The sequence below is a fragment of the Triticum aestivum genome, chromosome 2B (assembly GCF_018294505.1).
Source record: "Triticum aestivum cultivar Chinese Spring chromosome 2B, IWGSC CS RefSeq v2.1, whole genome shotgun sequence".
Taxonomy (NCBI): Eukaryota; Viridiplantae; Streptophyta; class Magnoliopsida; order Poales; family Poaceae; genus Triticum; species Triticum aestivum.
The window spans coordinates 219,256,902-219,268,595 of NC_057798.1; the positions used below are offsets into that span (position 1 = coordinate 219,256,902).

The following is an 11,694-nucleotide window of genomic DNA, read 5'->3' on the forward strand; positions in this document are numbered from 1 at the left end:
GACTTGGAGGATCAGACCGCGATATTTACAGAGGAAGAGGTGTGGGCAACCATCAAGGAGATGCCCTCGGACCGTGCCCCGGGTCCGGACGGATTTATTGGAATTTTCTTCCAGAAAGCTTGGAGCATCATCAAGGATGATATTATGGCAGTGATTCACAAGATCTTCATGGATAATGGGCATGGCTTTGGCCGGCTCAACCAGGCCTTGATTACTCTCATTCTCAAGAGGCCGGACGCCTGCCACATTGGAGACTTCAGGCCCATAACGTTGGTGCACAGCTTGCCCAAAATCTGCTCAAAACTTCTATCCAATAGGCTATGCCCTCGCATGTGTGAACTTGTTCAAGCAAACCAATCGGCTTTCATAAAAGGGAGAAACTTGCACGACAACTTCGTGCTAGTTCGACAAGTGGCCAGATCCCTTCACCGTAGGAAGGCCAAGCGAGTTATGCTTAAGCTGGACATATCTCGTGCTTTCGACACCATAGCATGGCCCTTCCTTTTTGAAGTCCTCAGGGCCAAGGGATTCCCTGATCTTTGGCTCTCATGTATTGCAACCCTACTTACCACAGCTTCGTCTAGAGTGGTAGTAAATGGATATGCTGGGCCGAAATTCATGCATGCCCAAGGTCTCAAACAAGGCGATCCAATCTCTCCCCTACTCTTTGTCATCGCCATGGATGTCCTGACATCGATCGTGTCTAAAGGCCAGGAGATGGGAGTCCTCAGTACGATGCCAGGCTGCACCTCGATGCAAAGAATCTCGATATATGCTGATGATGTGGTGCTATTTATCTGGCCTTCTCTGCCCGATCTCCGGTTCGTCAAAGAGGCCATGCTCATTTTTGGGACAGCATCAGGACTGAAAGTTAACTTTGCTAAATCTGCGGCAATTCTGATCCGCAAGGAGGAAGGAGACAAGGAACTTGTAGCAGCAGCCCTACCATGGAAGATGGACAAATTCCCATGCAAATACCTCGGGCTGCAGCTATCTATCTGGCAACTGACTCGAGCGGAGTGGCAACCGATCGTGGACAACGTTTTGAACTTCCTCCCTGGATGGCAACGAGGACTTATTACTCGCGCGGGCCGGCTGGTTCTTGTTCATGACGTCGTTATGGCTAGGCCGACGCATCATCTACTTGTGGCAGATGCACCAAAATGGGCTGTTGAGTGTGTGAACAAGAGATGTCGAGCTTTCTTCTGGGAAGGAACAGAGCAGATTCATGGAGGGCAGTGCTTAGTCTCTTGGCAAAAGGTATGTAGACCTAAGGAGCTGGGCGGCCTCGGCATCATGGACCTAAAAAGACACGGTCTAGCTTTAAGACTGCGCTGGGAGTGGATACAACGCACTGATTCCACTAAACCATGGCACGGTCTGTCGATGACATGCGACCCACAAGTTCAGATAGCTTTCAACAGCTTGGTGCATTGGAGGTTAGGATCTGGGGATAAGGTGCTATTTTGGAAGGACAGATGGATTGATGGGGCCTCGATCGATGATATTGCACCTGATGTCAAGAAACTGATTCGCACCCAAACCGCCAACAAGAGATTGGTGAAGGATGGATTACTAAATCATAGATGGGCATCGGACATAACAGGAGAGTTGTCCACCGATGGCCTAATCCAGCTGATCCGACTTTGGGAGATCATGCTGAACACGCAGCTCAACCCCAACCAGCAAGATGAGGCGATCTGGCCATGGAACGAACGCGGAGTCTACACTTCTGCTTCGGCTTATAAGATGCTATTCATGGGAGCAATTAAGGCCGCATTTGCTTGCTGGATCTGGAAGTGCTGGGCGCCTTTACCCATCAAAATCTTCATGTGGCTAGCTTTGCAATACTGTGTCTGGACTTCTGACCGTAGGCTGCGACATGGTCTACAAGAACAAACTTCATCTTGCTTTCTCTGCGACCAAGAAGAGGACAACGTAGACCACATTATGACTCAATGTGCCTACTCTAAGCAAGTATGGTTCACGACCTTCTCCAGGAGCAGGATAGATACACTACTCATACCCGATGGCAACAACACTCTGGAGACTTGGTGGGGTGCTGCTCGCAAACACATCCACAAAAACACACCGCCGTGCTTTCAACTCACTTGTGAGCCTAGTTTGCTGGAGCATATGGAAACAAAGAAACAACCGAGTGTTCCGCGATAATTCCAGTTGGATGAGTGCCACGGAGCTAGTCACAAGGATCTTCGAAGAGCTACATTTGTGGACGCTCGCAGGAGGAAAAGGAGTTAGCGTGTGGTGTGAGTAGTAGTGTGAGATAGCAGGAGTAGGAGTGGAGTGTCCTTCATGCCTCAGCCGACTTGTGGCTCTGATGCATGTACATACGCTTTCTATCTTCTATCAAGCTATGGTACGCGATATGCGTACTCTTGAAAAAGAAAAACTAGGTAAGAACCATGATACCTCACACACAGACATCCATGAAGTACAAGAGTGGTCTGCATTGTTTGAGTCGACGTGGCAAACGTTCGGACTCCCCCAGTTTGATCCTAGTTTGTGAGATTTCAAACGTATATGAAGAGGGCCTCGTCGCCATATAATACCTCACACGCACCTCTATGAAGAGAGCCTCGTCGCCATAGCATCGTCATCACTTCTCCCTAAGCATCCATCATCGTCATCCAGCATGAATACAGGACAAAGGAAGAGAGACGGGTTTTGGGTGGTCCCTATTGTTTGAGTCCGACGTGGCAACAGTTTGAACTCCCCCGGTTGATCCTAGTTTGTGAGATTTCAAACGTCCGGACCGGTCCGGACAAATTTGGTGACCGTCGTTGGATGACCAAAAATGTCTAGACTGTCCAGTGCATACATCTGCGGGTGATTGGTGACGCGGATTGGAGTTGCCCTAAATTCGGACGGATGAAGTAGCTTTGTACAGAAAAATAATGATTCTGTACAGAAATAAGACGGTTTAATCTACAAGTGAGATGGCCGCATGGTATAACAAGAATATACTCCCAACCAAATCGCAATTACAGCACTGCATCAGAACGAGTAGGGAATTCAAGGCCTTGAATTGTAGGAATGTTTTGCAGATCCTCGGTACAGTACATAGGAAGAAACCAGAGCAACTTGTTGGTGCCAAATACCTGCAGTACACAATATTTCAGAAGGTTCGTATGGAATTAAGGTGATGGGACGAACGGAAATGCAGGTAAAATACCTGCTCCAAGTTTTTTCTCCATCCTAGGTCATACTCCCATGAGCATGTTTTCTTTCGCTCGTATACCTGGAATTAGTTTAACCAGTACAAAAAAACATATCATTTGGGCATGCCAGCAGCAGCAAGTCACTATACAACCAAAATCTCGTTATTCTTGCAAAGAAATTCAAGCTGAAACCTAGATTGTTCTTGTACTGTTGTACTACCAGTGACTTTAACTACAAAATGAAGGTCATGAAATACTAGGTTATCAAGTACCAATATAATGAGCTACATGATATTATTTTAACAGGTGTGTGATGTCAGTTGGTCACACGACCTGAAGATCAACCAGTAACTCCGAATAAATGCAAAACGAAGTTTAACAGTTCAATCAAGGAATTATGTACTTACGAACAGTGGCAAACAGGAAACCAAAAGTATTCACATCACAAATCCTTTACCTCGATAGAAGTCGTATTACTGGCAACAAGAGACGTGTGCATGCATATGAAGCAAAGGAGGCTCAGCGCAAACGCCAAATTTAGAACTGCAGTAAAACCATAGGAGCAGGGTAAGTTCAACCACAAACCTTTAAGATTAGTTTGAAAGGAAGAGGCTTACCGAAAGCAAGAAATAGAATGGCAATATCACCAGCTGAACTGGGGCGCCTACTTCCATCATGAAAGAAGATAATAAAGCTTGGAAGTAGCACCAATGTATCCAGCACAGTCTCGAGGAAAGTATACACCTATAATGCAAAGATAGTGCACTTTAAAAGTAATAAGTAGAACGGAAGCTAAAGAAGCAGGTTGGGAACATAATTTATAGGAAGTGTAGACAATTGACAGGAAACATAATTATAAGTAACTTGTGTTGTAGTTTGTTTGTGCCCTTATGAGTCGCAAGGCTCGTTATGCTTATGCCCAACACTTATATGTGGCTGAAGCCAACCAGAGTCCCAGCGTGGAGAACAGAGTACGACTGTCGTCAGATTTGGTAAGTTAGCACTTAGTATAACACAAGACAACGTTAAAGGTTTTCGTTAAAGCTTTTCCATGTCTTTCTGTTTTTAAAATCAATGTATACTTCCATGTCTTTCTTGCTACCTACAGTTTGAAAAACAAATAAAGATGAGCAAGTCCGACAATCCTAAACATGCAAATTCTGGTATAATGAGTGCATGAACCTATCAGATAATATCACAACAAAATATGGAAGTGCTTATTGTCATCGAGGAAACAACACACATATATGGGGCTAAAAGCCTACAACATGATATCAAGCCAATAGGTGGCATAAATTTGTTGAATGAACCTGAAAAGGCAAACCACATACTCTAAGATACTAGAAAAAACACAAATATGTGGCTACAAAATGATAACAAGCCAATTGGTGGCATAAACTCTCTGAGAAGTTTTAGCAATACTGATTCATAATTTTGTGTTACATTACAATAGCATTTGGTGAAAATCTGATTGGAGAGCATCATTTTTAGTTATTCTGCTATTTTGAAGTGTTTTTTTTAGAAAAACTAGCAATTGGCAGTTTCATAAAAGCATGACCTAGGCCAAAAAGGTCAGGTGGTTAGCCCATAAAATAGTTCAACCAATTTTGCTTACAGCCAAGATCCTAACAACCCGCAAGGCCTAGTTTGCCTGTTTGGACATCAGGTTCTCATCAAAATAAGATTTCTTAAGGTAGATTTAGGGCCCAAAAAAAGTATAAAATCTTGTTTCGCTATGGCACGACAGAACTAGTATATCCCACAACAAAAATACATGTCTGCAAAATCACTCTAGCATGGTTTTCATACAAGTCCAGAACAGGTATAAGAGACTATAGCTTACTAATACAAAATATTTTCACTACACCCAATCCTAACTGAACAGCAACTTAAAATCTTGCTGAAGTTATATAAAAATGCGCTCTCAGAAAACCATTATGCACTATCCGAGATTAATTTTCCAATAAGTGTTTCAATAATCAATTTCCCAATGAGTGTTCCAATCCTACCAGGAAAAGGAGAAAATACTTGTAATTCCTTGCTCCAACACAATTTACTACCCAAACACAGTGATGATCCATTTTCAGCACGCATCTGTCACCTACATAGTCAAATACACAGGTCAAAATAAGAATGTAATAGAAGGGATAGATGACTTTCATGCATTTATCGGTAACAAACTAACTATAAAAGAAAAGCACACAAGCTGCTTTACAGATCACCCTTTCGCGGGCTGCTTTTAGCATTGCAATGGATTAATGATATTCCACCTTACCTTTCCAGCTTTTGTCTATTAAAACTTTTGTTTCAATCAATGTATCCCTACTTACGCGACTATTTTGCCATAGCAGATTATAAATTAAGTTCGGCGGAATACAGTTCAGCAACCGCAAACTGACCGTTATTCATTGAAAGTAACATCGGTACTAAAGCGACATTCAATCCAGTTCAGTGACCATAATCCAGCACTTGCAAGATCATTCGCATCATAACCAACCGATTTATATTGGATGACAAAAATCATTTTTCCTGAAGTATGAAGGTTGGTTTGAAACAATGGCATATTATAAATTAATTGACACAATGAAGAAGGCTGACTTACAGACAGAACAATGATGGCAACGTGGAGGTTTTCCATTTTGACAACGAGCGCAATATCTAGGCGCATGTCCTTGCTCCTCTGAAGTGGATGGAGGATTCACACAATCTGTAGCAATATTATTTGATATGGTGCTACTGTTGTTTGCATGCATACCATCCTCTTCAGCAGCATGTCTCCAGTTTTCAGGTACAGCTCCAGGATTCGTAAAAACAACCATAAAGTAGCACCATAGCATCATTATAAGCTGCAGAAGAAACAAGAACCCTGAAGAAATTTAAACAAAACAGAAACAAACACAATCATGGCCTGATTTTCTCATTTAAAGAAAAGAGAATTCCATGATAGCAAGTAATGTAAGGCGCTTATGGTGAATAATTCAGTCTAATTGGAAGAAACCAACACATCCTTTGCCATGCTCAATATTTCAAACCGAAAATCTAAAAGCTACTCCCTCCGTTCCTAAAATATAAGCCTTTTTAGAGATTCCGATACGGACTACATACGGAGCAAAATGAGTGGATCTAGACTCTAAAATATGACTATATACATCCTTATGTAGAGTCCGTATTGAAATCTCTAAAAAGGCCTATATTTAGGAACGGAGGGAGTAGTAAATACAGTTTGGTGAATAACAAGAATAGCGGCTCAAAATATCATGTCTAGGTATTATCGTCCAATACGGTTCGATCTAATGCTACTGACTTGTTTGACCATAAAATATCTATCAATAGCTTGAAGCATGAAAAAAGTAGTTGAATAAGAGTATAACCATAGCATCTGGTGATGTTCTTATATATTGAGTTACTCAATGCACAAAGTCAACAATAAGAAAGGGCCCTCAAAAGGTAATTTCGAAGGGTATGCAGTATTTCTTGAGACATAATTTGTTCGATAAATATATGATCCGCAGTATAAGCACAACATAACAAGCCCACCGGAATTGTAATCGAAAAGCAGTTACGACGCGGGAATGCGCGATTTGACGTATAAAAATGCCGAGATCAAGGAAAAAACAGAGGCTACTGCCTAGCACCACACGACGAATTCCTCAAGGCATATCTACTGAAATTAGATAGTAAAGAGAGACGGGGTGGCGGCGCTTACAAGGAGGTGGAAGGCGGCGAGGACGAGAGCGGCCGCGGCTACGGAGCCTCCGCTGCCCCCGCGTAGGAGCAGTGGGCCCCAGGCGTAGACGACGACGGCGTAGTAGGAGGCGGCGACGATGGCGGCGACGAGCGCCAGCATGAGGTACCCCAGAACCCGCAGCCCCGCGCACGCGCGGAACGGGTTCGCCCGCCTCAGGCACTCCATGTCGTCTGGTCCGCCGGCGGGGCGGGGGAGGCGGCGGTGGCGGCTGGCGTGCGAGGCGGGGTCTGGTGCGTCGCTGCTTCCCCGAGCGTATTGCAAGCTGGGCAGCCCAACCTGTTGCGGTCAGGGTTGGTGGGCCTGCATTGTCGGCGGCTTGGAGCGCAGGGCGAAGTGGCCTGAAGCTCGGCGTCCACGTGCCGTGGCTCTGCGAATATTTGCTTTGCCGAGATGACGACGGGTCCCGCTGGCTGCTGACACAGCAGCGACCGCTTGGCTGGGTGGGTTCAGTCGTGACTCGTCGTAGCGGCGGGTCGGTTCGTGTCGTTGTTTTGCGAAGATGAGCATGCCCACTCATCTCCCTATCCCAGCTCGTGTCTTCGTTTACCTTTGCGCAAAGGTTAGCCTTTGCTTCCGCCGAGGGAAACCTTTGCTTCCGCATAGATCCAGGAATGTGAAAAAGATTGAACAATGAAAAGTAAGGGCATCTACCGTCGGACGTCTCAGAGCCTGTTTGGTTCCAAATAAGTCACCAACTTATAAGTCGAAAAGTGAAAAAAGTGACTTATTTTGCCAAACAGACCCGATTTATAAATCACCCTAACTTATAAGTCATAAGTTGCTCCACCCCAACTTAAAACTTATAAGTCACCCCTTTTTTGCGTGGGTCCCATCACCTGCATGATGTTGATTGGTGTGGTAAGGTGTGTCAGGTGACTTATAAGTCAGGTGACTACCAAACAGGCGTGACTTATAAGTCACTGGTTTTAAGTCACCTGACTTACTTATTGGAACCAAACAGGCCCTCAAACCCGTCTTATATTGTCCGGGACGGATCGCCCGGTCACTGTCCGGTCGTAAAAATTTAATCCAGACGGACCCCTCAAACGGCCCTAAAATGCACGGGCTGATCGGCACACCTCATATCCAGCCTAAATATGGGGAGGATATGGGGATGCTCACGCACGCCCGCCACTTTGGACCCGCTCACGCTAACCCACCCGACCCCACATATATTCCTCCCCACCCGCTCGCCGGACCAAACCCTTGTCACGCCCAATATGCGACCCTATCTAAAAGGAACTCGAAGGTCCCACCAAGGATAGACCCGCATATTGGAACGCTTTTGCAAGGTGGATATCATTACATCAACATTACATAATAGATGGGGATACATCCAATACATACAATATCACATGAATACAACATACAAGAACAACATCCGACTACGGATGAATCATAAACAGAAACTCAAACAATATCCACCCTGCTAGCCCAGGCTGCCGACCTGAAACCTATCCCTGATCGAAGAAGAAGCAGAAGAAGAACTCCAAACAATCAAACATCGCTCTCGCGTCATGATCATCGCATAACCTGTACCTGCAACTGTTGTTGTAGTAATCTGTGAGCCACGAGGACTCAGCAATCCCATTACCATGGGTATCAAGACTAGCAAAGCTTAATGGGAAAGGAAGGGGTAAAGTGGTGAGGTTGCAGCAGCGTCTAAGCATGATATGGTGGCTAACATACGCAAATGAGGGCGAGAAGAGAAGCAAAGGAACAGTCGTGAATCTAGCAATGATCAAGAGGTGATCCTGAACACCTACTTACGTCAAACATAACACAGAAACCGTGTTCACTTTCCGGACTCCGTCGAGAAGAGACCATCACGGCTACACACGCGGTTGATGCGTTTTAATTCGGATCAGGTGTCAAGTTATCTACAACCGGACATTAACAAATTCCCATCTGCCACATAACCGCGGGCACGGCTCTCGAAAGTTTATACCCTGCAGGGGTGTCCCAACTTAGCCCATGACAAGCTCTCGCGATCAACGAAGGAATAGACCTTCTCCCAGGAAGACCCGATCAGTCTCGGAATCCCGGTTTACAAGACATTTCGACAATGGTAAAACAAGACCAGCAAAGCCGCCCGATGCGCCGACAATCCCGATAGGAGCTGCACATATCTCGTTCTCAGGGCAACACCGGATGAGACATCCTACGAGTAAAACCAGACCTCGAGTTGCCCCGAGGGGGCCCCGCAGTCTACTCGGTTCGGACCAGCACTTAGACAAGCACTGGCCCGGGGGGGCTAAAATAAAGATGACTCTCGAGAGAGCGACTCCCAAGGGAAAAAGTAGGTGGTGGTGAGGCAAATGGTAAAATCAAGGTTGGGCCTTGCTGGACAAGTTCTATTCAAAGCGAACTGTCAAGGGGGTCCCATAAATCACCCGACCGCGTTAGGAACGCAAGATCCGGGAACATAACACCGGTATGACGGAAACTAGGGCGGCAAGAGTGGAACAAAACACCAGGCATAAGGCCGAGCCTTCCACCCTTTATCAAGTATATAGATGCATTAATAAAATAAGAGATATTGTGATATCCCAATATATACCCTGTCCACCATGGAGAAATCTTCAACTTCACCTGCAACTAGCAACGCTATAAGAGGGCTGAGCAAAAGCGGTAACATAGCCAAACAACGGTTTGCATAGGAAAGGTGTCAAAGGTTAGAGGTTCATGGCAATATGGGATGGCTGGATAAACAGGTAATAGGTAGCGCAGCATAGCGATAGAACGAAGCAACTAGCATAGCAATGATAGTAGTGAGATCCAGGGTAGCGGTCATCTTGCCTGAAATCCCGCAAGGAAGAAGAACGAGTCCGTGAAGAAGATGAAGCCACGAAGACGAACCACACGTAGACGAACGCATCCTTACGATCGCAACGAAACGGGAACTATCGAGAAGAAGCACACAACATGGTAAACACCCCACACATAGACAAGGCATGATGCACAACAAGCATGATGCATGACATAACTACATGAAGCTACTCATGGCAAGAGATGATGCAAACAAGAACAACACATCAAAGCAAGTTTAAATGAGGCCGGGAACAACATATAACAATTCCGGTAAGTCCTCATATGCATATTTCGAAATTGGTCCAGATCTGAACAAACCTTAAGTTGAAGTTGTTAAGCAGCAAGTTAAGATGCACCACGATGATCTACACGAGATTCTAGTCAAGTTACATATAAAGTTCATTAGATTCGGAGCTACGGCCTAAAAGATATGAGCAAAACAAGTTAAGCATGGCATTGATGCAAAATGCACCCAAACATCAAGCAAACACCTCAAAACAAGGATGCAACATGATAATATGAAACTACATGCAAAATCAAGCAAGTTTCATATAGAGCACACTCAAAACGGAGCAACGGTGCAACACACACACACACTATACAAGTCATAACAACAATCTGTCCATAACAGCAACTAGGCATCTTACAAGCATCAAAACAACAAGCTACAGCATCTCAACGTAATAACAAAAGGCATGGGCATGAAGTACAGGTAAAGCATAACAAAACATGAACACCGAGCTATCTCCAGAAATCACTAGAACATGCTCAAAAAGACGTGGAGATATTGCAAATAATAACAGTTTCAGACTTGGCAGAAATAACATCAGGTTGCAATGTTTAGAGCTATCAAACAACATGTTACAGGAACTTATCATGGAAAACAAAGGCATGGCATGAATCTACTAATTGCATAGATCAAAAGTCCCTTACTGACCATGAGCCAAAAGGGCACAGAAAATATGATGGCACCCATGTAAACATGACAAGTTATATTACAGATTCATACATGGCAGGAACAACAATAAGTAGGCATGTTGGTGAGTTTGAACCACTCACCACAGAGCAATACATGGCATGGCAAGGCAACCAACAGTAAGAAGGCATGTTTATGAAGCTAAGCATGTCAAGAGCAAGGTCATAGGGTGCATGGAACACTAGCAAAACACATGGGAACAAGTGAACTTAATGTTAACAGGCTGACAGCAACATCATTTAGCAAACTTTGGAGCAAGATAACAACAAGCTACAACAGGCTATAATTGCAATCAAGGGCATGAATGGATAGAGCAAGACATGTAGATCAAAACATGTTTATAGAACATCTCTAGATTATGCATAGAATGATTAGTAGCAACATGTTTACATAGCAACAAAATATAACAGAATCTGTCAGGAAAACAGCAACAGCAAGTACCCTACTTAACAAGCTCGATGCACTCAGCACACAACTCACAAAAATACATGGTTGGCACCACTGGAAAGATGGCATGGCATAGATCAAAACACATGTAGAGCTCATACTCATAGGATGCACACATCAATCATGGCAAAAATGACAAATGAGCATGTTATAACAGTTCCAGCAGATTAACATCAACATGCACTCTTCCAACAGCATTTCGGGCATCAAGATGAGCTCAAATGAATATGATTCAATGGAATGAAATGAAGTACTCGTCGAGGCGAACAATTTGACATATTACACGCACGAAACGGAGCTACGGATGCAGAGATACAGCAGGCCAAACATGACATGATTATGTCAAAAATCTGGGACTTAATGGATTACGGGGTCAACCTCGGGATTGCGCGGATTTCGAGGACCGCCGGGGAGGTCGCCGGAGTTGGAGTCGAGGGAGTCTCCGGCGAGGTCGGGGAAGCACCGAGGAGGTGGCCCCGGACCGGATCCGGCCGGCGGCGGGCGCGGGCGACGGCTGGAGGCGGGGCGCCGGC

General features: G+C 44.9%; 1 protein-coding gene across 2 annotated transcripts; it reads right to left on the bottom strand.

The window, feature by feature from the left end:
• Nucleotides 1-2,880: 2,880 nt before the first annotated feature.
• Nucleotides 2,881-7,473, bottom strand: LOC123044455 (probable protein S-acyltransferase 12). 2 transcript variants are annotated; one of them, XM_044467192.1, is made up of 7 exons: nt 6,886-7,473; nt 5,782-6,045; nt 5,189-5,280; nt 3,797-3,923; nt 3,637-3,722; nt 3,194-3,259; nt 2,881-3,119 (listed from the first exon to the last, which is right to left on the bottom strand). In XM_044467192.1, exons 1-7 carry the CDS (start codon nt 7,442-7,444, stop codon nt 3,003-3,005), a joined length of 1,311 nt encoding a protein of 436 aa, XP_044323127.1. In that variant the 5' UTR covers nt 7,445-7,473; the 3' UTR covers nt 2,881-3,002. The 2 variants fall into 2 exon arrangements, with proteins under 2 accessions (XP_044323127.1, XP_044323128.1); XM_044467193.1 differs by having other exon boundaries at nt 5,782-6,025; nt 6,886-7,308.
• Between the last annotated feature and the right edge of the window lie 4,221 nt (nt 7,474-11,694).